The sequence below is a fragment of the Drosophila hydei genome, unplaced genomic scaffold (assembly GCF_003285905.1).
Source record: "Drosophila hydei strain 15085-1641.00,03,60 unplaced genomic scaffold, DhydRS2 tig00008114-arrow-pilon, whole genome shotgun sequence".
In the NCBI taxonomy this organism is placed as follows: Eukaryota; Metazoa; Arthropoda; class Insecta; order Diptera; family Drosophilidae; genus Drosophila; species Drosophila hydei.
In genome coordinates this window covers 5,558,842-5,586,830 of record NW_022045827.1, presented here as the reverse complement: position 1 = coordinate 5,586,830, position 27,989 = coordinate 5,558,842, and the positions used below count along the sequence as shown (strand labels likewise).

The 27,989-nt window shown below is 36.7% G+C and overlaps 2 protein-coding genes across 7 annotated transcripts; both read right to left on the bottom strand.

Moving 5' to 3' along the window:
* Window positions 1-59: 59 nt before the first annotated feature.
* Window positions 60-6,021, bottom strand: LOC111605474 (homeobox protein 5). 3 transcript variants are annotated; one of them, XM_023324003.2, is made up of 4 exons: window positions 5,822-6,021; window positions 2,468-2,555; window positions 1,604-2,034; window positions 60-1,488 (listed from the first exon to the last, which is right to left on the bottom strand). In XM_023324003.2, the coding sequence occupies exons 2-4, from the start codon at window positions 2,475-2,477 to the stop codon at window positions 817-819; spliced, it is 1,113 nt and encodes a 370-aa protein (XP_023179771.2). In that variant the 5' UTR covers window positions 2,478-2,555; window positions 5,822-6,021; the 3' UTR covers window positions 60-816. The 3 variants fall into 3 exon arrangements, with proteins under 3 accessions (XP_023179771.2, XP_023179772.2, XP_023179770.2); XM_023324004.2 differs by lacking the exon at window positions 5,822-6,021 and adding an exon at window positions 5,019-5,153; XM_023324002.2 differs by lacking the exon at window positions 5,822-6,021 and adding an exon at window positions 2,647-3,817.
* Window positions 6,022-7,166: 1,145 nt separating this feature from the next.
* Window positions 7,167-25,861, bottom strand: LOC111605473 (sialin-like). Of its 4 annotated transcripts, none has more exons than XM_023323998.2 (8): window positions 25,386-25,406; window positions 20,494-20,547; window positions 9,262-9,333; window positions 8,713-9,198; window positions 8,279-8,649; window positions 8,080-8,212; window positions 7,707-7,948; window positions 7,167-7,638 (listed from the first exon to the last, which is right to left on the bottom strand). In XM_023323998.2, the coding sequence occupies exons 2-8, from the start codon at window positions 20,531-20,533 to the stop codon at window positions 7,459-7,461; spliced, it is 1,524 nt and encodes a 507-aa protein (XP_023179766.1). In that variant the 5' UTR covers window positions 20,534-20,547; window positions 25,386-25,406; the 3' UTR covers window positions 7,167-7,458. The 4 variants fall into 4 exon arrangements, with proteins under 4 accessions (XP_023179766.1, XP_023179765.1, XP_023179767.2 ...); XM_023323997.2 differs by lacking the exon at window positions 25,386-25,406 and adding an exon at window positions 22,946-23,600 and having other exon boundaries at window positions 7,168-7,638; XM_023323999.2 differs by lacking the exons at window positions 7,167-7,638; window positions 7,707-7,948; window positions 8,080-8,212; ... (2 more) ...; window positions 9,262-9,333; window positions 20,494-20,547 and adding an exon at window positions 24,343-25,179 and having other exon boundaries at window positions 25,386-25,861.
* Window positions 25,862-27,989: the final 2,128 nt, after the last annotated feature.

Here is a 27,989-nt window from a genome sequence, read left to right as displayed (position 1 = left end):
GCTCACATCATTTTTTTTTGCTTTGCATTTTACACAATTTTTATAGAAATATAATTTTATTTTTTTTTATATTTTTTTGTTTGTTTTTGTTTTGAGTCTTCGTTCTACAATCACACCACAATTTCTTTTTGTTTTGGTTTTTAAATATTTATTTTATATTTGTTTTTAGTTTGTCCGACTGCAAACACATTTAAAAATATTAAAATACTTGCTAACAAATGTAGCTTTAGCCAATTTTCAAAATGCTTTCTCCTCTTCTTCTTCTTCTTCGTCCTCTTTGCTGCACACAAATACAATATTTACAATTCTGTAGCTACTACAAACATATATATAGTTGTATATATATATATGTATATATCTAAACTTTGCCAACTTTACCAGGATTTTGCTTGCTGCTGCCTTATTTATTTTGTATTTTGTTTAAAATTGTGAAAAAATAGCTGCTTCTATTGTTTAGTTGTTATTTTCGTTTAGCATATTTTTTGTTGTCTGTTTTAAAACTTGAATTACTTTTAGCTTTACATAATTTGATTTGATGATATTTTTGTTGCTGCTGTTTGTTGTTTTGCCTTTTGTTTATTTATTTATTGTATGTCTGCTTGTCTGTCTGCCTGCCTGCTGTCCGTCAGGCCGTTTGATCGTGTTGTGTGCGCCTAATTGTAGGGCCAGTGCGCGTTTATCAACACTGGCTGCATAGGTACGTTTTTACAGTTTGCAGTTGCTGTTGTTGTTGTTGATGGTTTTTTGTTGTTGTTGTTTGTATAAAAAGTCTTTGATTTGCCTTTTCCTTTTAATTCGCTGTTAGCGCGCTCTGCATTAGAGACTCACCTGCTGCATCTTATCAAAATCTAAGCACGGCCTATGTGGTCGCTGCAGTCTCTGTGTGGCGGCAGCAACAGTAACGCCAGCATCCCCACCACCACCACCACCACCACCAACTGTTGCTGCTGCTGCTGTTGTTGCTGCTGCTGCGCCGCTGGCAACATTATTGCTGGGACGACGACGCGGCGAAATGTCGCAATGAAATAATTTCGCGGGCGGACTAACCGAACGCACCTCCATATCCAAGCCGGTGGTGGAGGCCGGACTGCTCCTCGAGCTATTATAATGGAAACTATATTTGGGCTGCGGCTGATAAATGTGATGCGAACTGTTGCTCATCTTCAGCGAGCTGCTGCACGCCTTAATAACGCTCGGCTCGTTCTCGTTGCCTTCGTTGCCAGCTCCAAGTTTGGCGCATTTGCTGCTGTTGCTGTTGTTGTTGCTGTTGGTGTTGCTGTTGCTGTTGCTGTTGTTGCCGTCGCCGTTCTCCTCATTTACACTATTATCACATAATTTAATATTTTCGATGCCACATCTGGCCTCCGATAATATCAGTGGCGTTGTGGAGCGGAACATCATATGGCTACGATTTGGCTTAAATGCCTCCAATGGCGGCGATGTGCGAAAATTCACGGGCGTCAATATTGGCTCCAGCGAGTTGCGCAACTGTAGGAAATCGAAAAATATGCGTTACTTTTGATTTGCTTATATTTTTTATATAACTGTAACACTCGCTACTGCATCCCTCTCTACTCCGCCTTGCTCACTACTCTTTACTAACCTCATCGTCGGAGCTATGGGCCAGCGAACGCTTGCGATTCTCAACCATTAGCGTAGAGCTGGAACGCTTCGAATTGGATGATGTGGTTGCACGCTCATCGTATGGCGCCTCCGTATCCAGGGATGAACTGCAGCCTCGACTGGAGAGACGCGATGCACTGGACGACGATGCCGCTGTGCCGCTGCTGGCGATTGTTGCTGTTAGCGCCGCCGCTGCCGCTGCAGCTGCCTCGGCAGCGGCTACCGCTGATGGCCCATTAATCACCTCAAGCTCCTCCTCCGAACTATGCTGATCGTACATGAGATGGGCGCAGGATGACGACGACGATGTCTGATGGTGACACATCATTGCAGCAGCAGCGATCGCAGACGACTCGGATGAGCATGCAGTATCGGTAGTAGGTGAGTTAGCATCCGTACAGGAACTCAAACCTGTTGGCCATAGTCAAATCGAAAATTCCGTTAATGAAATACTCTAACAGTCGATGTAGTTGCGACAAAATATCGATAACAATTAAAACTTTAACAATCTTGAATTTGTTCGTGACAAAAAGCAAGCAGCTACAAGGCTCAAAAGCCATATCGCTATCAATAAATTAAAAAATGAATTGTAAATCCTTAGTTCTCAGTTAACATTCGGAACTAATCAAAATAGATTATTTTTATTATATCTAGAATCGATAATACTCATGGAAACATTGATAAGTTGGTCGAGATTACTAGTTCTGATTATTGTAAGAAATAAATAATATTCTTATTGTCTCCACTCCAATCGATATTGATACTGATATCGATAAGATTTGTTATTTTAATTTCAAAGTGAGCATCGCTACACTATCTTATTAATATCAATTAGTTAACTTACTAGTTTCCATATCCACGTCTAAGTGACGTTTGTTTTCCACATCGAGAAGTTCACCATCAGATTCGGTGCCAGAGTCATTCGATTCACGCTGTAAACACATCAAATAAATTATTAAACAATTTGTTTAATTTTATTTATTATTTATTTTCTTAATATTTATTTCTGCATTTGGCGCCCACCTTTTTACGCAGAAAATTTTTCGATGCCTTTAATGAATTCTCGCGATTTTTGTGCCTGACAAACTTTATCATGATTTTTTGCTGTGTGCTTTGTTTTATTTATTACACATTCCACACGCACACGCACACTCGCGCACTTGAACATACACACACACACACCGACACACACGTTCGTGTTTACGCGACGCTGCACCCACAACACAGAAAAACTTACTACGACGACAACGTCGGCGTCAGCTGCGGCTGCGACTGCGACGCCCCCTTTCTGCCACCTTTTGTACGTTTGTGAATGTGTGTGTGTGTTTGGGTGTCCGTGGGGTCCTCTCACTCTAATTCCTACTACTATTACTACATGCTAGTACTTTTTGTGCTGTTACGTTTTACACTCGTTTTCGGTTTCTATTTATTCGCCATCACTGTATGTATTTTTGTTTGTTATTTTTGGCTATACTTTGCTTCCTGATTTACGCGAGAGCTCGAATGCGCGCTCACTCACTTGCTTACGCTAACCCTCTCTCTCTCGCTCTCCCTGTCTCTCTGTCTTTCTCAATGTCTCTTTCTCGTTCGTTCACTGTTGCCGCCTACGCGCGCCTGTTTGGCGCGTGTAAGCGCCGTTTCCTTTTTGTGCAATAATTTCAATCACGTTTCATGCGCGGCGTTTTGTTGTAATCTACACTGCTTTGCACCACCCACCGCAACAACAACGGCAACAAATACAAGAAGAAGAAGGTTGCCACTTTACATATATGTTCATTCGTGCCAAGAGCCGAGCCGATCCGAACCAAGCCGAGCCGAGCGAGCGCGCACCTTTCGCCGTAACTTATACAGCACGAAATTATCGATTTTCGGTCTCGTATTTGCGGAAGCAAAAGTTCTTCAACAGGATCCCACGACCAGACAGCAGTCCGGCAGCAGTGCCAAAAAAAAAGACCGAAAACAGTTCTGGCTAATAGTAAAATAGTAATATGGCTGCTGACTTAGTTTAAACTTATGCGTATTGATTCACTTTTATGTTGTTTGGTCACTTGTTTTGCACAACATTTGCAAGCAGTTGCATTTTTTCAGTTGCTGCAATTCTCTCTATGGCAGACTTTTCGGCTCGCCGACTTATTACTACTACGTATTACTATCATCACCCGTCACCGGCTAGCGCTGCGCTCAAACTGAAAAATTATGGCCAAAAAATCTCTGCGCTGGCGCTGGAGCTCTGCTCCGACTGAGGCTGCTGTCGCTGCGCTCTCACTTGCAATTTCTGTACGCCTATGTGTGTGTGCTTGTGTGTGGAAGCTTTTTGCACTGGTTGACTGGCTGGGCTCGTCTGTGTGTGCGTGTGAGTGTGTAATGAATAGGGCGGCGGGGTCCAAACATGCGCGCACAACTCGTGCTACTTCGTGCGCCTTCGACTGGGCTTCGGTTGTGGAAATGCAGCGAGTTAGCAGCATGCTCGTAGTACATAGTATTTATGGGCAGAAGAAGAAGAAGAAGTAGCAGCGGCAGCGACAGCGGTAGTAATAGCAGCCAACGAGGAGCAATGCAACAAAAAAAGCACTAGCAAGAAAAATACCAAAGCGTGCGAAAGTTGATATAAAACAAAAATTATTTTCGAGAAAAATGTGGAAACATGACATGAAAATAGAGATGGACACAAATATGGATGACATGTTCGATTGGCTTTCGTAGTTAGCTGAACGCGCTACACGTTTCAATCACATTCAATTTGCTTTCAATTTACGCGGAAAATACTACGATGATGGCTACGTGCCCCACGAGCACAGACACACAAGCACACACATGCACACAAGCACACACACGCTCACAGAGGCACAGTGACAAGTGCAGTGGAGGAGAGCGCTCGACAGTAAAACGTAAACGTCTTTGCAGCCGTCGTTTTATCCGGAGCAGAGCTTTGCTCACCTCCTACTGCTCGACCACGTCGTCGTCTGACTATCGATTCCGCATTGATGTTGCTGTTGTTGTTGTTGCGTCGCCAAGTACTTTTGTTCCATTCATACTGTACACACACACACACATTCACGCACACGCATGCACTTATGCACAGCGCCTCACGCAGCGAGCGAGCGAGAGCGATGGAGTCTGACGTATGCATATATGCATGCGTTTTGTGGTGTGGGTGTTTTGGCTGTGGGGGGCCGCCAGGCAGCACCAGCACCAGCACCAGCAGCAGAAGCGACTGCGTGTTGCAGCCTTGTTGGCTTCAGATCTAAATTTAGCATTTGGCTTGCAACTTCGCAAGGATTTCTTTACACTTTTTTCACTCACACACAGAAACAAACTCACACACATACAGGAACCGCAATGCGTGCTGCACGCGAAAACCGTTTTGCAAATATATCACAATTTTTTCAACTTACTTGAGTCGGCTTTTCCACACAATTATGAAAAATTTGAAAATATAGCTGCTTGTTGTTGTTTTCCGGGATGCGTGGGTGGGTGGGTGAGTGGGTGTGTGGAATGCTCCTGCGAGAAGAAGCTTCCGAAATGCGAATCAAAAACTATGATCCGGACTCTGGACAACAAAACAGCAGCAGCAGCGAGTGTCGAACGATGAATGGGGCTGCTGCTTTGTACTACAATTCAACAACGACGGCAGCAGCGGCTGCGGCTGCGGCAGCACCAGCAGCGACAGCCGCTGGTTGGGGTGGTAGGTGTTTGTTAGAGCACGCGACGCGTTTTTGGAGAATTGACAAAACAAGCGCAAGCAATAGATAGAGAGAAAGACACCAAGAGAGTGTGAGCATTGAGAGAGCGTGCCAACGTGCATACAAGGCTAGTTATTTATGTACGTATACATACATATGTGCGATTGTGTTTGTGTGCGTGCGAAATTGTAAGCGCTTTTACGCCAACTACAAAATCCACAACGCTCAGGCCTGGGATGCTGGTGATGCGCTCTCTTCCACGCTTTCTTTCTCTCTCTCTCTGTCGGACTATTGTATGTTTGTGCGTGGCTTGCAAAAAAGGCAACCCAATAGACATTTCTCTAGACATCTAATGCAATTAACTTTTCAATGTCAAGTCGCGACGCGCACCCTCCATATACATGCATACATACATGCACATACGGACACACAAGCACTGCATAGACAGCGTGGCTTTCTATTACATTCCACTATAAAACGGCACATTGCACACACTACCCCACCTACTTACTTACCTGCTCAAGTTGCTTAGTTTCGATTGCACGTCATCCCTTCATCGTAAATGTTAGAGCTATCGGCTGCGTTGATGGTTTGCTTTTCAATTGGCTTCAGTTCGTGGTCTGATATGAATGTTGTCCAAAACGAAAAGCAAGAGTGCGGTATCGGAGAGTGAGTGGGTGAGCACGAGAGTGGGGGCTGTCAAACCAGCTGAGCGACAATGGAAGAGGCAACAAGAAACGCGAGTGTAGTTTATGACGTCATTAGTGACCCTGCTGGTGAAAAATTCGAGAAGCTTGATCAAGTAACATGGATTTATAGCATTGAGCTTTTTAACGTGAAGCATACGGAAATTTAAATTCGAGTAAAATTAAATATTTATGAATAGAATAGAATTCAATTATAGCTATATATATGAAATATATAATATTTATATATTTATAATAAAGTATTTATTATAAAATATAGCTATATGTATAATGTAATATTTATATTTATAATCAAGTATTTATGATTGCTTGGCTCCACTATTTTTAAGGAAACTAACTAAAATTCATTTTACTAGCTAAAATGTATATGTATATAATGTATATGTATACAAAATAAATGTAGCAAATTTAAATTTGATAACGTAGTCGCGGTACGATAACAAAAAGCCGAGATACCACTTCTTGATTATATTTGCTAGATATGGACTATTGGCAACTGTTTGAGATGAGCGAAAAACAGCTGTTCACAATTAATTCAAACTGTTCTGAATATAGCGTATTTATTTTGGCGCATTAAGTTTACTTTAAGTAAATTAAACACAACTAACACATTGCTTGAATATTTTTTATCTAAGCTAACTGAAATTCAATTGCTGACTTCAGAGCAAAGTAAAAGAAACCGATAGCTTAATTTTGAATACAGCTTCAAGTAATGTATCGATACCTTGTCATTCATGGAGCGATTTAAATTGAATTTCAAATGGTAAAACGGCTCTTCTTGTCTGTGATAAACTTTATTATGAATTTAGAAAAGAATCTATAAATAAATTGCATAAATAATAAAAGTATACATGAAATAATAGACTTAGCTTAGGTATGCATAGTATATAATTAGCTAATACGAGTACATAGGTATGCAAAAGAGTCTACTTAACTAATTAAATGAAACATTTTGTGCACAGAAATTTCCTTTCTTCTATCATTTTACTTTTGTACACTTAAAAGAGCTTTCGGAAATTCTGTGCATTCCATGAACATACAGACAATCAATTAAATTATATACATAAGTGTAATTAGAATAATTTTGCGGACTAATAGCAATAAAAAAAATTTGCTAAATTGCCACGTCTACAGTTTAATGCATGTGAGCTCTAAATTTAATCATTAAAGTCTTAAGTAAATATTACTTATTTTGGCTACATGGGCATGCCATTTTTCGTATATAATTGATTTTTTTTTAGTTATGTATATATATAAATATATATATGTATAGAAACTTTACAGCTTGGCTACAAACTAATGTCTTCCAGTTTTTTTAGTATACAATTTTTTAAGTGGAAATTCTGTATATGTCTGTAAATCTCAATCTTGTGCGGTAGAAACTACTATAACTTGTGCGGATGTGGTGGGTTTTTTCTTCGCTCATTTCAAATAAAATCCTTTGATTACTTTTCGTTCTTGAGCGGCATGCCCTCCTCCTGTGCCACATCGCCAATCTTTTTGCGTTCCGGAGGATTATTCCAGGACTGCAGTTCTCCAGTGCCCAGGATAACAAAGACAACCGCTGCCGAGATGTAGGTGCCGGCCAAAATCCAAAATACAATTTGCCATTGATGAAACGAAGGCTAATTATTACAAGGAAGAGTTTATATAATTAGATTATATTTACTTTATAATATTATTGTTGACTTACATTATCAAATGTCAGCGCGCCCACCATCCAGGTGGACAAGAAGCCGCCAAAAGAAGACAAAGAATTGGCCATGCCAAAGATGGTGCCACTAAAGTTGGGCGCTATGTCCAGACCATTGCCTAAATAGCCAGCGGTTACAGCGCCATGGGCAAATAGAGCGAGCGTAAAGATGGCCACCGACCAGGTAGCATCCATGCCTAAGAATACCTGCGCCGTCATCAGCAGACCTGGTGTAACAAGAGCTGCAAAAGTAAATAGAAGAAATATATATTAAAGTTGGAGAGCACGAAGGGATTACACCTTGTAATACGATAAACCGAGCCATATTAGAGGAACAAGAAATTGTTCCTTGTGATTACAATGTTAAACGTACCGAAAGTAGTGAAGAGCTTGCGTGTTGCTGTCGTACTCAAGGTACCCTTCTGACGCAAATAATCAGCCAGATAGGAGGATGCCACGGCCATCACATATTTGCCTAGATAGGGCAGCGAGGAGAACAAACCATTCTGTAAGAAAATAAATATTTATTAAAATCAAATCGAAACCGTACAAAGTAAATAACTAAGACTCACCTTCTTGATGTCAAAGTGCAGAATCTTGGACATAAATGTGGGCAGCTGATTGATGACCGTGAAGAAGCCGAATACAGACAAGCCGTGTGTTATGATAATAGCCCACACCGCAGGCGAGCAGAGCAACTGACCCCAGGGCACATAGCTGGGTCGCTTCTTAGATGTGGATGTGCCGATGGCTTCTTCAATCTCGCGGCGCTCTTCGGCCGAGATGCGCGGATGTGTGGCAGGCGTCTCGTAGACAAACGTGAACCAGCACAGAGACCACAACAGACCAACAGCACCCGTCAAATAGAAGACACTGGCCCAGCCACACACTGAAATCAAATAGCCACAAATAGGCATCGTAATGGCTGCGCCAAGCGAAGAGGCTAAGAGGGTAAGAGAGGGTTAATATTATGCAGAATGAATCAGGAATGATATACCCTACTCACCCATCATATTGGACATGAACTTGGAGCGATCCATGGGTGGGATCCAGACGGCGGCAACGGGGTGTATGGCCGGCCAGGAGGCGCCTAGCATGAAGCCAAGTGCCACACGCACCACAATCAACATAACGTAGCTCATGTGCGCCGCCAGTGGCGTTATCAGGGTCAACAGACTGGCCCAGAGCATGGAATGACCAAAGACGCGACGACCGCCAATCATTTCAGCCAGACGACCGCCTGGCAGCTCGGTTAGGACATAGCCCCAGAAGAAACATCCAAGCACAAAGTTTGTTTGGTATGTGTCCCAGGGAAAGCGCTCCTCATAAACATCAACGCCATCGCTGGTGGTGGTGTTGCTGAGGATGCCCTCACTGCTGCTGCTGCTGACAATCCCCGCCAGAGTATTGTTGCTTGCTAGGCTGGAATTGCCTGCTATGTGCGCTGTGATATTTGGCATAACCATGTCCACAATGGCAATGGTTAGGTTGACTACATAAGGATAAATAGATGTCATTAGCAAGTATTAGGAAATACATGGAAATGGGCACTTACCGCGCAGCGCATAGTTCAGCATGAAGCCGAGCATTGTTAGTAGATTCAAGACTTGACGGCATGATAGCATATCTGCAAGAGAGTAAAGGAGATATAAAAATTAGGAAACAATTCAAACTATGAAGATTATTTATTTATAATTCATAAATTTAAAAGCTTTTTTCCTTTTAAGAAACAACAGCAGAACATTTCATTGTTAATAGTCGATCTAGCTCGAAATAAATGGGCATCACTTTCATCATAAGTTGAGAAAAGAAAAAAATGAGCAGCACTGTTGCTAAGCAAAAATTTGTATATAAAATATGATAAAACTAAAACAAAGGAGAAATTGTAAATTAAAATTAAAATAGAATAAATTAAATTAACAAATATTATTTATCATACAATATATAATATTATTAGACAATTTTTAATTCTAAATTATTTTAAAGTCTGCCCAATATGTAGATTAAATACAATAAATCTTTGCTGAATTTCGGGTGGTCTGAATATTATCAATAACAAAATATATATACAACAAATTAAGACGTTATATATTTGACCTGATGGCGTGTGTATGGAAAAATTTCTAAAGCTCTAAAAAAAATCGTTAATAGGCGATAAGAAATGCTGGAGAGCTATGGAAACAAATCGAGGATCGGAAGTTCGTTTTGTCAAGCACGCCAGGAGAACCAGTGCGAACCGCTTTACGATTTAATTAAACTGGTTTTTAAATAATTTTATTATTTTTATAATGTGCCTTCAAGAGCCTTTAGATAAGTTTACCTGGAACTATCGTGTGCTGTTTGTAAGACTGATGTAATACGTTGTTTTCATTACATGCCTCAGAGCTTTGGGGCTGCTTTTGCGATAAGCGCATTTATTAACTTAATTAATGATGCGATAAAACTCATTAGCAATCTAACTGTCAGTATTTGACCTCAATACAACGTTAATAACAATAAAAAATTGCACATCAATTTGAGTTGCCCAGGTGGGTGCAGCCCGTAAAAAATTAAGGCTATTAAATTACAAACATTTCTCCTTTTAGCTGATTCAGCCGTCCACTTTATCATAATGTTCAACTCATTTAACATGCTGATAAACTGATTTTACAAGATGATTATCATTGTCAACTGCAAAGCCGTTTGCAGGTTTCGTTATTTTCTCCCTGCTCGTTAGCTAGTTATTAAAACTGAGTTTTAGCCAAAGTGCATTGAGCCGAAGGAAAAGGCGGAAGGTGAAAGAAACTGGAAACGAACGAAGCTTGAATACTCTGCAAAATATTTATAAATGGATACATGTAGTAGAGTAGAGAGTAGAGAGTAGAGAGTAGAGAGTAGAGAGTAGAGAGTAGAGAGTAGAGAGTAGAGAGTAGAGAGTAGAGAGTAGAGAGTAGAGAGTAGAGAGTAGAGAGTAGAGAGTAGAGAGTAGAGAGTAGAGAGTAGAGAGTAGAGAGTAGAGAGTAGAGAGTAGAGAGTAGAGAGTAGAGAGTAGAGAGTAGAGAGTAGAGAGTAGAGAGTAGAGAGTAGAGAGTAGAGAGTAGAGAGTAGAGAGTAGAGAGTAGAGAGTAGAGAGTAGAGAGTAGGGAGTTGAGAGTAGAGAGTAGAGGGATTCAGAATCTACAAAAATCTAGAAAATTTATTTTAGAATCACTTGAGAATCGAAATTCTTATGAGTCAGTGCCATAGTCGGTTCTGTTTGAGTTCACATTCATATCCCTTAAGCTCCGATTCTGAATTCCTCACAGCTTGTTACTTATTGCTTTAGGGCAACGCAATGCCCGTTTTATAACTGGCTTACACTATATTAATAAGCTGCATTAATTTGGAATGCCGTTGAACTCCGGGTCGCAGAGGCGTCCAACTTTAATTTGCAAAACTCGCGCGTGTGCATACATTTTTTTAAATTTTGTTTATTTTTTCTTGATTTTTTTAAAAATTTTTTTTTTGTAAAAGCTGATGTCAGGCAACAAAAGCCGCTTTTAACTGTACTCAGCCCAATCGAAGCGGGCCGAGAAAGCTGCTTACTTATAATAAAAAACAATAACAAAAAAAAAATAATAAAAACGTTCGACAAACGCCGTTATCAATGGGAAGTACGCTCCGACTCAGCACCCCTCCACTTAGCTTATCGCATGGCATGTCTAGCACCTGTCTAGCCTGGTCACGCCCACCTGTCGCATTATTTAATGTGCACAGACCTGTATATCTCAGAGCGACATACACAAAAAGCGCACAAAAACTTGTTCAACATATTTAAGAAGTCTGTTAAACGTCTGGCGGTTTTTTTGGATTAAATTAAAAAAGAAGATATTTATATAATTAGCTGAATATGCTTAACTGTAAAATGTCAAATGCTAATGCTCGTAGACCAGTTTTACGAATTCTTTCCGTAGTGGAGCATCCCCAACGACCTTCATAGTGTTCATCAATTTTTTATTCGCTTTTTCTTGATTATCTCGAGAAATATAAATTAATTTTTCGAATTCGTAAAGCTGATTTTAGGCTTTAATTGGCTTTGCATGCTCTTGATCGTTTGATTTGGAGCTTAACGTCATGGAAAACTTTGCATGAATGGCACGACAAAAAGCCATATAAATTATAGTATTCATAATTTCTTCTACATAAATTATGACACTTTAAATCAATGCTAAGTGAGCGTGTCATCGAAATAGCTTGTATAGACTCTGATAAGAGCACGAGCCAAGGAAAGAAATATATATGTATTTATAACGCTTTGATCCGAAAGCCTATTTACAATAGCTATAAATAATATTGATATACGAGTATATACCCACATATAGACTGTATTGTCTAGACCGGAAATACCCGAAATCAATCAGTTTTATTTAACTGTTGTAAGTTATTGTATTGAGTCAAGCTGCAAAATTGATAACTATTAACGTAAAATAGAATTTCTTCTCTTTTAATGCAAAATTAAAAACAAACAAAATATTTATAATAAATGTGATGTAAAAAACACTATACAAAAATATAAAAATAAAATATACATAAATAAAAGTAAAATATTTTATTAATTAAACAAATTTTTTTATGACCAGAACTCTTTTTTTTAAATTCAGTCTCAAGTGTTGCTTGTACCTACAACTTTTGACGCATCGCGATCAAAAAAATGTTAACGCCTTCCCAGAAGTCTCGGAGTTAACTGCCTTTGAGCAAGTTTTTGCTGCTTTGTTTTTTTTTAAATAATTATTTTTTTATTATTTTTCTGATTAATTGTCGTTGAAAACATTTGTAATGTCTTTTTGTATTCTCAGTTGAAAACAAAATCCGGTCAGAACTAAATATTTTTCATGTGCAAATAAATTAAACGAAGGTTGAACTTTGTGTTTTACAAACAACATCAAAAAACCGGCTACAAAATGAAGCAAACAAAATTAAAATAAATAATAAAACAAACATTTTTTCATTAATTTTAAGACAGCTTAAGTGAAGAAACAAACACACACGAAAAGTAAATATTAAAAATGTTATTTAAATCTTTTTCCGTTTATTATTAGCTTTCGTTTTTAAGCCAAACTAAAAAAGTACTTCAACGTCAAAAAAGAAGAAGATACAAACAAGTTTTCAATCCGAAATGTATTTTTGAGCATAAAAATGCTGAAAAATAGCCCCAAAAACAGAGTTCATTAAGTAAACATCTAAAAAGAAGCAGCGGCAAAAAAGAAACAATGTTTTGAGGCCAAACGTGATACTAAAAATTATTTTTTATGCTAATTTCAGTCGCAGCATGTGAATCTTCAGATTCACGCTAAGAGCTTGAGTCATTCGAAGAGAGTAAAAAATTGTTCAAAATTTTACATTCGAAAACACAAAATTTAATTAAAAATTCGTAATGTTTTTGAGTTTGCCAATAATTTTTAAATCAATTTCCATTTCCGGCATTTCATAATATATTTGACATTAAAATGAACTTTCTTAGCTAAATTTAAACAGCGTCGAGAGGGTCTTCCGATTTTGTTATCAAAAGTGCAACACATAATCGGAGAGGTCCCTTAATAACTCATATACATATATATATGTAGGTAAATATATATACTAATGAGTAGCCATAAGTCATGTTAATCTGTGTATATAAGTTAATTCTATACCAATCTAGTTCTATTTTATTCTTTTTATATTCCTGATCCTTAAGAAGTTAAAAGTTTAATCATTGTATCCTGCCATAGAAATCTCCTGATAAATGTATGAAATTCTCGTATCATTTCTATTCTTTTCTATTCTATATAATTGTCTTTTTATTCATAATTGTCTAATGTAGAAAATGAATATAAAAACATTATATATACCCCCATGATCACGAGTGTGTGTCAGCATCGTTGCTTGCTAATAATTTGTTGGAAGTATTCCGCTTTAGAAATTTTGTTCTATTTTTAAGTTCTATATGCTTCAGTTCCTTGGCACGATAAAGCTCAAAGAAACAAAATAAAAATGCCGGTCACTGGGTGCATGTGCTCCACTGTTCTATATATCTCTCTCTCTTTCTATATATCTCTGCACAAGTATCTATTCATCCCACTCTATAAATGCCGAAATTGTTGTTTCCCTTTGATTTTGAGTGCGTTGTTTCTTGACCTTCAAAATTACATACATAAACCTATATATACAGGTTAAAATTCTTAAGTATATGTACATATGTATACCAGAAAATACATATATAGATAGACTCGACCGACTGTGGTCATTATTTAGTGGTATATAAAACGTGTGGCATTTATCCAAAGGCCCATGTGATCTCTGTTTTTTTCCAACCCAAACCAATATCGACGTCAGACGCGTAGCCATACTTTTGTCAGCTTGCCAATAGATATATATTTATATATATATATCTAAATACATATATATTTATAGCTGTATAACTGTATATATGGCTAAGTCTAGGAAGGCGCGGCCAAATTACGAGTTAAGTTTTCCAGCTATAGAATAGTTTGTTTGCTCTAAAAGTGGCTTTGTTCCACTCCCATTTCTAACTGCCAAACTGTCGAATTGTCGAACTGTCTAACTGTCCGTCTGAGCGTCTGTCTGTCCGTCGTCTTGTCTGTCAGTTGTTTGCACTGTTGACTCGCCTTCCAGCTACAATTAATAGCTTGTCAACTCGGTTAACCTGTAGATACACTTCCGTTTACAATGCTTTGCTGCTAACTGATTTCCAATGAACAATTTTACGGAACTGGCCTTGCTTTGCACATTGTTTGTTACTAATTTGTATAGACCAATTACAAATTGGCTTAAAGCGGAATTGTGCAGTTGTAGCAGCAAGGAAACGATTCACTTCGGAATCTGAAATAAATTTGTATTGCGTTTTCTTGATCTATCTATAGTCGTTAGTAGGTCGATTAATCGATAAATATTAATATGTGCTTAGATTAATTACTAAAAATATTTTATGAATTTTTGAGGATCTTATATAATTTAAAGTGATATTTTGATTACTTTTTAAAAATTAAAAAAAAATCGATAAAGATCGATATATATCGACTTTAAAGTTTGGTGTTTTTAAAACAAGTCTTAAACGTTTTAAAAATCTGGTTTGATATATGTAGCTATGTTTTAATTAAAACATGTCGAAAGTAAAGTAGAGCAGAATTACAGGGTATCATATACCTAATCGGATATTGTCGTCCACACACCAATTACAACATTTGCCATTTAAAGAGTTCGAGTTAAAAAATGCAATAAATTTACTTCAATTGTAATTGTTAACTACAAGCAGGAAATTTACTTTTATTAAAGAAGATCTCAGCGCTTATCAACTTAACTTGCATTGATTGTGGCTTTATATACTTATAATATATATACAATGCCAAGCTTAATTTTATGACAATTGTGCAGACGGGGTGAAAGATGCCTCTTGTTGCATTTAACATTGTCCTAGTTTCATTCCTGTGGGTAAATTCCATGACGAACATGGAAATCTCTTTTTGCATACTCGTGAAAGTGATTGGGTACGGGATTGGTATTGTTGTTGTTGGTTTTATTGTTGTGTATTGGCTGAATGTTGCACTTGTCGCGCTTTAGTACAAAGTGCAATAGGGAAAATCTCAGCCGATGACAGCCGGCATGGCACGGCACGGCAACAATATGCAATGCTCATCTGATTTATGAACGTAATTAAGACGAGCTGCTGATAAGACCTGAACTGCAATGCTGAAATCAGTTGAATGTGATGTCCCTGAATGTTAATTAACTTAAAATTAAGTTCTAATAATCTCTTTACAATGCATCGGAAAGTGTCAATGAATCAGTTTTGAAATCGAATATAAGATTTATATATTATTTAAGCTTAACTATTTCCGCATTGGATAATAGGTATAAAATGCTCAGTCTAACCGCAAAATATATGATATATGACATAACTAGACATGTAGAGCTAGAGTGTCAAATACTATGCGAAAGCTTCTTCAAAGATCTATATGTTTTTCAGTTGATAGTACTTCAAAATGTATTCTAAATACGTATTAATTTGCTATTTATTACGTTAATATATCTCTAGACAGAACATTAAGTACCTTTAAAGTAAATTATGTTCCAGTTTTTTATACCATTTTTAATTGCATTAAAGCAATTGAATCACATACATTTTCATTAATTTATAAATAAATTACTTAAATTGCTTATCTGTTTTGCTGCTTTAAAGTTAGTTCACGATTTACGTCTACAATAACAGCAACAAATTTCAGCATTTATTTATATTTTTTTTAACTCGTCATTCGTTTGTGTTTATTATACAAATTCTCTCAAACTGGGGGCTCGTCCGTTAGCTAAGCGTAATTATTACAGCAAATGAAAAACAAATGAAAAAAAAAAAAAAAACAAACAAACAAACGGCCAACACATTATAGCTAAGTGCAAACACAATTTGCGATTGCGAGCGTTAAAATTTAATTTTGGTAATTTGAGATTTTTCCACAGCGAAATAAAAAGTTGTTTTTATAAATATAAAGAACGAATCTATTATATATATATATATATATATATATATATATAAACTAATTAATGAATGGGCCATTGCCAATTTTATGGCACTACTCATGGTAACAAGTAACTAAATTTTATTGAATGAAACATGAAAACAAGCGAGGCAGAGGCCCAGAGAAGAGAGAGGAAGGGATAGACCAATATTGACCTTTAGATACCCTGTAGACAATACGAAGCCAACTTAATGAGCTTTTGTGTAATACATTTGATATGATAGTACTATGAAATGTGTCCGAAATACATGAAAGATTAAAAACATCTAACTCAATAGTGACGTCAACCAAAAGATACCCTGTAGTCGGTAAATATGTAATTATATTAAGTTCTTTAATGAAAATGTAGAATGACTTTGAATTAAACGTTCGATATATATTTAATTAAAATGTTTGCTAGCCTTAAGATACCCTGTAGATATTAAAGTATGATGTATCATTTACTTAAATATGCTTTGAATACATAAAAAAAAGGAAATAATATTAGTTGAAATGTGAGTTTTACTTTAAGATACCCTGTAACTAATTAAAACTTTCTCTATCAGCTTTTTGTTAAGCTTCTTAAGGAAAATGTCAAAATCTTAATATTTAGTGAAACATGTCATTTAAATAGAGAATCGGTATGAAAATACCCTGTAATTAGGGCCTTAGTAGCTACTGGTAAAAGCAACCCCTTTTCTAATCTGTTATTAAGATGATTTATAAATTTAAGACACATATTTTTGTCAAGTTGGTCCCGAGCTTTCTATCTGCTTATATTACAGGGTATATACAGACAAAGTAAATGCTGCATGTTAAAGCCAGACACGGGGGCCTGCCAGATGAATTCTATTTGCCAGCATTCCACATAAACAAAAACTCACATAGACTTGGCTTATCGGACAAGTCAGACTTGTGTACGCCGGAGCAGGGCCAGAGCCGTAGACCGAGAGACATCGACATAGACATCGGGATAGGTTCAAAGTCGGCATGCCTGTTGCATGTGCGGCACTTGAATTAATATTTATTTAATTCACTCATTAGATTTGATTAAATTAGACGATCAGTGACCGGAGGCAGTCTTGAACCTTTGGGTCGATTCGAGCTGAGTGCGACGTTTAATTACGACAAAAGTGTGCCACGCAGCGGAAATAACTAGCATGAAATTATGTAGAGCCGAGATTGCAGAGTGAAACAATTCGCTGACAGGTTTCTCGCTATCGATTCGCGTTGTAACCAATTGCAAAGTTCGCAAAACAAGAAAATGTAATTACTTTATAAAGTCGAGACAATAACGTGCTCAATTGCACAACAACTTCCAAGTTCCAAGAAACTAATTAATGTCAATTTAAAACAAAAAAAAACATTTTTTCCCCATTTCTCATGCAGCACAAAAACTCGAATCTACTTAATTAAGGCATATGGAAACAAATTATCGTAAAAGCAACAAAAAGTTTAAATAAAAGCGACTTTAAATGACAATTGTCTGGCAGCAATAACAATAACAGCAAAAAACGTGTTGTTTATAAGGGCATTAATAATACTGTAAAAAGATCTTCAATTTCAATGGAATTAGTCATGGCGTGAACTTAGCTAAATTTGATTAAATTGTTCATATGCATATATCTAAATATATATAGAAAATGTACTTTTTACTTGACTCGTTTGTTCTGCGACTGTTGCTAAGATCGAACCTTATCAGGGCTCGACAGTTTTGACATGTGTTAGTGGCACAAAGAACGTGGCATTTAATTTGCATTGAAAGCGGAACAGAACTTGTTTATAGCTAATTCTATTATTTTTAGAAAATAACAACTATTCATTGGTTCTCACTAGATCCAAATATTGTCAGATCTTTTCATAAACAATTTGTTTACTTTTGCTGGCTGAAATTTGAAATTGAATTAAAAAAATACTTGAAAATAATTATTAAATATATTATAGATGTTTTCATAAACAAATTCGTTTGCTGGCAAAAGCAAATCAAAAACAAAATATTTAAATATTATTATTATATATGTGATAATTTAAATATATAATTTTCATTGTTTTGCTTAGCCGCTGTCTCCATCTTGTCGGTTGCATACATATTATATACCTCGACTGGCCTTCGCTTATTAAAAATGCATTGGCAAAACTTAGTGCATGTATTGAGTCTTATATCTATGGGCATTACAATTATTATTATTATTGATTTGTTATTGCCTTCGAGCTGGCTCGCCAAGTGCAGGGACACGGAATAATCAAGTGTTTATGCTGCGCATTTCTGATTGAATCGCGTTTTGATTGACGTGGGCGGGCGTTAGCTGAATGCAAAGACAAACAAGCTGCATAAACTTGTTGTGTATATACTCTATTAGAGAGTACAATGAATATGTCATAAGATGACTTAAAGCTTATATACATATAATCTTGCTCTATATCCATAGACAATCTAATATAGCTAAGATATCTTATGCAAACTAAAAACTTAATATTCATTCATTTAAAATAACCTCAACCTATAATCAATATCTATATAATCAATATGAACTGGAAATAGATAATCTTTTGGAATAGCCTCTACATATAATCAAAATTTTGTATTCTTGCTTCTTGCTCAGTATAACAATGATAGCAATGTGTGGAGTAATTGATATTCTACTTTCAATTCACTCCGGTTGTTCATTGCGAACTGAAAAGAGTATTGAGAATTAGCATAATTAAATGCCATTCGCTTTTATTAATGATTCATTGAAGGACAATATGTTAATTGCGCCATCAACAACTCGTGTGACTTCAGGCGTGCAGCCGCCTTCCTGTCCCCTTTATCACCTCTGTTTTCACACCTGCCATTTAAGTTTATTTTTAGCCATGCTAATTGTCAAATTTTATAGTTGATTAGCACATTTCGCTTATCTAATGGGTTCGACTTATATCCAACTATCGGATCATGTGCGCCCATTAGCCATTGGCCACTGGCCATTGTCTGTGCTGCCCGTACAGCCTCCCATCCCCGCTCTGTCTGGCTGCTGACTTGACAAAGTGTTAAATAGCTAAGCTCAAACGAGAAACGCTGATTTGGCTATTAGCATTTTATTATTATGGTATTATTTACTTCGTTTCTTTTTTCGTTTTTTTCTGACGCGCAATTTGATGACAAATTGAAACAACAAAAACTTTAATTGCAACGCCGCACACTGGTGTCGAAGTACGACTCTTAGTTGATGGTTATTGTTGTGTTCTACTGGCAATGGGCGCCATTGCGGCACTGACATTATTGTAAAACTTGAGTGGCCAACCCAACCCAGCCAGAAAATGGAGCAAATTACGAATGTGCTCAGCAGGCGTGACTCTGACAATTTGTTTGCATAGTTGCTGGTATTTATGACAAATCCTCGAAATGTCACAACAATGGCGTCATAAGGGCCAGCTCAATGACAACAACAACAAAAACAAACACAAGCCACAAAACAGGCTTCATGATGATGTTATACGGTTGACTATGACAACGCCCAAGCTAATTAAATATATTTGATGATGGCATAGCTAATATTTAATATTTATCAAGGATTGATGCACGCAGCGGTTGAGCTCATAATCAGAACTTGACAGCCAAATAAATTTATTTTACCCAAATTACAAAATTCGAATCCCAAATCCTTAAGCTGTCTTTAAAAAGAATTCAATAACTGCTTGTTGAACTGCTTGCTGAAATGAACTGCTTGCAAGTGATTTAGACCTAACTGGAGTTCTATCAGCTTCGATTTATGCCTTCAATTAGCAATAAAAATTATAGTAAACAAAAAACCATAAATTGTGCGAAGTATTTTATGCTTATATTTTTAAAGCGAAACATTTTACTATAGAAAAGTTTATAACAATTTAACATTTCTAATTATTTGGCACGCAAACAAACTAATTTAAAATCTAGTTTCGAAATTAGAAACGGAAATTGACCACAAAAGCGGACTCTGAATTAATCTAAACGCACTTTGAATGCCCTTTGAAAGATAGTTCGATTTGTGTTTATTCAAGCGCAACACTCAATTGATTTGTAACCTCAATTGAACTTGTTCCATTTGACACCAATCGAGAACTGCCAGCAGTCCATATATATATGTTTATATATATTGAATGAGGGCCTGTCCCCTACTCAATCAATTTGTTTATAACTGAATTTTCAATGCGTGTTATTTATTGTTTCAATTGAAAATAGTTTTTTTCTTCTGTTTTATCAGAAAAGGGGCTCGACTTATAGTTATAGGGGTATGGTCAAATAAATTGTTAATTGTACTTACTTTGTACTCTGTGCAGACCTCGTTTCTCTGTGTTCGACATGGCGCTAGCGTGAGCTATATATAACGAACGAAAGAGAGAAAATGAATTTTTAATTGAAAGATGGTTTATATAGATGATAGATGGGTATGAGGAGTATCATGTGATATGCAAGTGCGTGATATGAGGACAAGTCGATAAATGTTATTACTTATGGTCTTCAGAATAATGAAAAGTTTTTTCCCCAATAATCATATAGTATTATATCTTATCTTATCTTTAGTTATGTCTCCTCACATTGTCTCGTGCATGCAAGCCAAGAAACGAAAACGTGCGCATTTTTCATGAATGATATGATAGAGATAATATGGGTCTTCAGTGCAACTCGCTCAGCAAGCCCGATGGTGATAAGAAGTGGCACAAAGAAGGTGCGCTTGCACATGACTCAGTGTCAAAATGAAATTTATAGATAAAATGGAAGCACATGACCAGCGGAGATAGTGCAAGGCGGCTTCGCTCATTCATAAAACTAGTGCTAAGATATGCCGGACCACAACCCGGGTCTAGAGTCTAACAGTTAGAACTGCTTATCATGAATGGAATGTCTACCTGCCTATAAAATTAAAATCAAATCCGACTATAAAACCATTAATATAATTGCTATCTCCGCAAATTTTACTGACGCCACTGATAAATCACACCTGCAGACATTACAGGTGCAGTAGATATTGCTAAATTATTATATAAACTCACATATTTGGAAAAAAGATATATATGTAGATTTTTAAAAAGTCGGAATCTGATAGAGTTAACTATAATATAGTACTTTAAAATTCAATTTAAATTAAGTTAAATATAGTTTGAAATTAATTTATATGATTAAATAAAAACTAATCTAAAAATATATATGTATTTAAAAATTTATAAATATTAATATATCAAAATAATTTTTTTTTAATATATATAAACAATTTTAGAATATAAATATATATTGTTTTAATATAGAAATAAATATAAAATTTGAATTGCAAATATAATTATAAATAAAAAAGTTTTCAACTAAATATATTTAAAAAGCTTATCTTTAAAATTAACATATATATAAAATAAAAAAAAATAGTAATAATCTAAAAAATTTAACTTAAATTATTAATTTAACACAGCACTTTTTCGCTCAGTGCACATGTATGCAAATAATGTATGGCACATGTTCGACGGCAGACTGCATAGTAATCAGTGTCAAGTTCTAAGCCCTAGCAACCAGACCGACCCAACCAATCCTGCCCATTTAATCAACATATGCAATATCAAAGCAACAGGAATATATTAAAAAAAAGCACACACAAGTTAAGTAAATTTGAATAGAGTGCAAATATTTGGCAACTAGCCCTTATCCAAATTACCCATGTGTTAGGGTTGATACAGAACCCCTATATACTAAATATCTATATGTGATTGTAACTAACTGTCTGTGTTGTTGTCCCTCTTTATCATGATTCAAGTCCTCTGCGTGTTGCCATGTTATTAGCCGCATAAAAAGTGGCGTCTCTCATATAATTAAATATATATATACATATATATGTTTGTGCAATTGTATGAGTTGGGCATTGGCTATATACGACATATGTCTGTGTATCTATATAAGACGATTGAGGCATGCCCCACTTGCTCATTGCTCAATCGTACGTCATTTGCTGACTAACCAGACTCAGTGTTCTCATCTATATCTATAACTACCTATATATGTATATATAATTTCTTAAGTATTTTAGTGTAATTTATCGCTCTTGTAACTGTTTGTTTTTGTTTAATAGCTAATCACAATTTGAGTAAAAATATTTACTTTATTTATTTTTTTCTTGATAACATCTTAGCCCTGCGAGTTGCACTTTCAAAGGAAAATATTTTTATTATAATTGGCTTTCTGCAAACTTTATCTTATCTTAAATACTTTAATATTTCATTATGCATTTCTGAGTCTGTTAGCAACATTTGTTGTTATTCGTGAAAAGTACAACATTTTCAAATAGCAAAATGATTTTATAATGTAAAATTAAAACTGCAAATTGTATATAATGTTATTATTGTAAATGTTACACTTCTTTTGCAATTCTTTCATTTTATTTGTAATTTTGTCTAACATCTTATTTTTAGATTATTTTTTAAATATTTCCTACTTCTTTTACTCTTAAAATTCTTTTAAAATTACCTTTTATTAATTTTAATAATTTTTCTTAACTTTGATAATACAAAATATTAAATTTCTTTCTCACAAAAGAAATGTACTTCAACAATAAAAATTGTACAAATAAATTATTTCACAATAATATTTAGCTTTAAAATATTAACTTTAAACTAAACTTCAAAAAAGATTAGTTTTGTAGGTGAATGCTCCTAAATGAAAATTGCGCATACAATTTTTTTCCTGATAATCAAGAGATGTTGTTATACCCATTTTTGTTACACGGCACTCACCTTGAACTTAAAGATGACTAAAACGTATTTAATTTACAGTAAATGATGTAATTAACACAGCACGCTCCGATTAACAATTTACACAATGTTTTTACTAGTAATTTCCAGATATTAAACAAAGCGTAAAACAAAACGCGCGTCAAACAAAATGCACGCGCGTTTATTGTGATTGTTTTTTTTTTTTTGCGTTCGTGAATGATTACAAGAAAAGGATTTGTTTTTGTATTTAGATGTCACTGTCACACAAACACATATGCACGGCTATTCATACGTACTACACACTAATACACGCGTACACACTCTCAAACACACGCACTGCACTAATTAAATGTACATAACAGTAGTTTTAGCTGTTTTTTCTGTCTCCACTTTTCGTCTCTTCTTTGACTTTAGTTTTTGAGTGTCTTTGCTTTATTTTGAAAATTTACTGCGGCAGCTGTTTGTATTATTTTAAAAGCACTTTGAGCGCAGCGCATGCGCAGGCAAAAATTGTATATTTTAGCTATATTTCTAGAATTTCTAGAGTTAAGCAAAAAAATATATTTCAAACAGTTGGCGGCTGTGAGTTGCGCCTCTGGCTCTTTGCCTTTCTGCCTGCCTGCTTATTCTATTTATTTATTTCTGCTTGCCGCTGCTCGTCGTTGCCTGCGCCTTCTGCTAGCTGCTTGACACTCCGATTGTTGGAACTGAACTGAAAATGTTGCCTGCGCGACAGCCGCTTTTTCTTTGCTCCGAGCATGCGACGCGCCAGCGCTGTTGACGTCGGCGCTGGCGCTGACGCAGACGCTGACGCTCACAGCATTGGCGTTCGATTCAATGGGTCCGTTTTTACAATGGATCGCGTATGAGTGTGTAGTGGTGTGGCTTGTGCTGTCGCCACCACTGCTGCTGCTTCTGCTGCTGTTGTAGTTGTAGTTGTAGATGTTGTCGACGTTGTGGGATGCAAAATTCAAATTTTTCGTGCTGTTTGTTTTATTTTTGTGCTGTACCTTTCGGTTGCCCTGAATGCCAAACGGGAAACAGCGGGTATGATAGGTTTGTGTCATTGCTAAGCGATTGGTAAGATTGATAGTAATATTTTGTGATTATGTTTTAAACAATGAAAAGGATGTGATTACACTTATGTATATTTATCAAAAATCAGATATTTATCTAAGTAACAGGGCATGGCATAACACTAAAATTGAAAGAAAGTCTAATAAAGCGATCTCTAGCTGACAAAGCCAGGGTATCAAGCAGTCGTTGAATCCTCGACTATTTTTGTGTGCTTTCCAACCTACATAGACGGGGACACGTGTACAGCGTCAGCGATATCAATTTGAGCTGTAATCAACAATTATCCAGATACAATCGATGCAATTTAAATCGATTCCAAATAAAAAAAAAATTACTGTAGATTTTAGGGAAGGAACTTCCGCATACTATATTGAAAACTGCAAGCGAATGCAGTTAAATGTTGTGTGTGGGTGGTGTGTTGTTTGTTATATGGAGAATCGGAACCAACGTTCGATGAGACTGTCCCGCGTTCCCGTGCTGGTTGACTCGTCATATATGGGTGAAAACTTCTCGGGAAAGTTTTGCCGCAGGCACATCAGAACCGTGTCGGTCAGATAGAACCGGGATAACCAGCGGCACTCGCAGGGCGGTATGCATTGCTTGCAGAAACTCTCGGTGTCCATCCAGCTAGCTTTCGAGCTCCTGATTGACGCGGGGCCGCGTATGCAGCTGAGGCGCCACGGCCAACGAACATGTGCTGCATCCCAAAGGCATTCGCAGGGCGGTATACAAACATTGCATATATATTCCTCCATTGATACCACCTTGCTGGCAAACTTCGCACTAGACGACACCTTTGCCAGAACGGACCGCTTGTTAGCCAATTTCTTATATTTGCGCTCTCGCTCCCGTTTCAGCCACAGCATCAGCAAAGTCCAATGATCCAGATTGAGTTCCCGCTCGCCTATAAGTTGCATGCGCCGAAACAGATCCGATCGATGCACGGCATCATAGTGGACGCCCGTCTGGGTGTGCCACAGCATATACAGCTCGTTGGGGTGCTCATCCGGCAACGAAATCCTGCCCGAGTATTTCGCCAGCTGCAAATGGAAGAGCATCCGTATGCCATACGTAATATGCTTAATGTGCTTAAAGTCCTTGATATTCATCGCCGACAATGCAGCGGCGTCTATCAGCAGCAGCTTCCTGCCCGAGACCATGTTCACCTGGAAAGCTTTCTATTGAGAGGATAAAACACAAGCGCTTCTGCTAAGTGAACTAGATTGAGTAGATCATTTCGATAAGTGTGCTCTAGTCGGCAGTATCCGACTAGGAGATACCCGTCAGTTTACCTAGCATGAGCTAAGCTCTTCTCGCATCTAAAATGATAAGCCCGTACAGGACTAAGTATCGTAGATTGTAAGTCTCCAGCTGTTAAACTCACCACATACTGCGGATAGCCATAGCTGCGAATCCACTGCGTGACCTCAGCGTTGGTCCAATCGAAGACCGAAGACAAGGGCAGTTTATCCACAGCATTCACAGCTTGTTCAGTTAGGGATGCGGGTTGAACGCAAAAGACAATTGGAAGGGCATCATGATCGAAAGGACAACGTGAGTCTGTTATGGCGTTGGGCTTATATTTGTGTTCCGTACTTAATGACGAGAGTTCCCTCCGCCGTCTATTCTCTCCAGTCAGATATTTGGTATCCGACACACCATAAAGGTAGCGCATTTTTAATGCTGTTTGTGTGGTTGTGTGTGTGTTTTAACGTATTAACAGAACAACACTTTCTTAATAACTGAAAGTGTTCGACAACAAAATTGATACAACTAACATGTTAAAGTTACCTAAGTACCAGTTTACTAAAATTTCGAAAGATTTTTGAAATAGTTGGGATAGCCTTACATGATTGGAGCTTAAAGGCAGACTAATTTATTTTCTAAATTCTTCTATATATACTTTTATAGCTCGCCACTCAATCATCGATCTTGTTCAATTTCGCAATTGAATTTTCAAATACGCAGTTTCGGAATACTGAAGCAAAACCGCTTCAAACTAGTGAATTCTGAGCTGAGCCAGGTATCTGAGTACAGTTCGGTTTAGTTCACAGCCAGGTCATATTCCCAGGCTAAGACCCTCTGTAATACTGTTCGAAAACATCTGCTCAGTTGTGACTGACTGCATAATAGAAGACTCAGACTATTGGCCAGGTAGTCTGGCGATCAGTTTGAATTGTTTTTTCGTTTGTTTTTGCAGTTCCGATCTTAACGGTAAGTGCGCTCACTGGCCCTGATTGGTTGTCAAAACATGGTCAAGGGCATCGTCTTCCACAAACCCGCTTGTTGTTTTCGATACTCTACCTAAGGTTATTATATATTTGATATCAAGTATGTTGTCTATACTATATACATTGTTCTTTATGTTATATGATACCAACTTTGCTTTAGCTATTTATCTACTTAATCTTCTATGCGTACTAAGTCTAAAGTTCTTTAAGAACTAGACTTAGATACATTACTTTTCGCTTTAGCTATTACATCTATTGAATTTGACTAGATTAATGCTATCCATACATTTAACTGTCTATGTGAACTAAGAGTGCTGCGACGTTATATAACTAAAACTTGGCTTAAATATATTTATGTTATAGTAGTAATTATATATATTGAATTCAACTAAATTGATGCGCTATATCATATAGCTGACATAAATATAAAAACTTTAAAACTGAGTTTTTTTTTTTATTTTTTGCTGTCTTTTTCTCATATCATTTACATAGCTTGGAATTGATTTTATTATATGTTAAGATCTGTTTTATAATTATGAACTTTTTCTATGTTATTTAATTTGTTCTTGAAGCGAATTCAATTTTCGACCTGTGAATTTTTCCGGTTGTTTCATTTGTATTTGAGGCATTCGCTGTTTGTTTTATCTGCGAGCTGTCGGACTTTGAAATGAAATCGCTTTGGGGCAACTGCCTCGGTGAATCACCAGCGAAGACAACAACAACAATCCCGCCCGTGGCTCGCTCCCCTGCGACTCACGTGACGTTCAACTTGCGGGGTATTTTTATTTTTATTTTTTGTTTAAAAACACGTTTTTATTTGCATATTTATTTATTGTTTTATTTGCCTTTCAGACTCTTTCGTGCTTTAATAAAGCACTTCAGTTCAAGAAATTTGTTGTTGTCTGCTCATTAACATGCGGCTGTAAATTATTTGCAACAGTTTCACCTGAAATTCAAGCTAAAATAACAAGCAAAATAACAAATTTGTCAATGTTAAAACTATTATTGCAAGAGTTAAGAAGTTAGCACATATCTTAATTAGGAAATTCCAATAGCAATTAGCTTTAGGGGTGGCCCACCACCATCTTTTATCAGTTTGACTTATAAATTACATGAATCATGCTGCATGCCAAAACTAACAGCAGACGGCGGCTCCATAATTAACAGTCGCAGTCGCTGTCGCAGTCGCCGTTGCAGTAGCAGACGCCGTCGCCGCTGGCGTCTCAGCTCCATTTCGAGACAGCGCAAATAATTATGGCACATAACTACAGTTTCTAAATATAGAGCTGTACGACAAACAGGCAGCACTCGCATTGTTCTACGCAATTCTTAAGATTATATATTTTTATAAATTTGAAGTTCGCTTAAAATGTGAATAGTTAACTCAAAATGGAAATTAATTAACTTATAATATTATTTATTATAATATTACGAAAATAAAACTGTTAGTTTTCAGCTAGCATAAATTGAACAAAATTTATTTAAACATGTGATATGGATGGAGTTTGAACCCTTAGCCACATGATTTTTACCCAATGCCGCTCTACGCAAACGCCTCTAGAACTCTAATTCATATACTCATATGCTATTTACAACTAATGCAGTACATATTAACGAATGTCCACTGTACTTAACTACCAAGTAGACTAGAATGCCGCAACAAAACAAAAACAACAACAATCACAACAGCATCAACTACAAATGCATTTCACTTTCATTTTAAAAAGGGGCTTGTAAGCGCTTTTGATAGTCGCTTG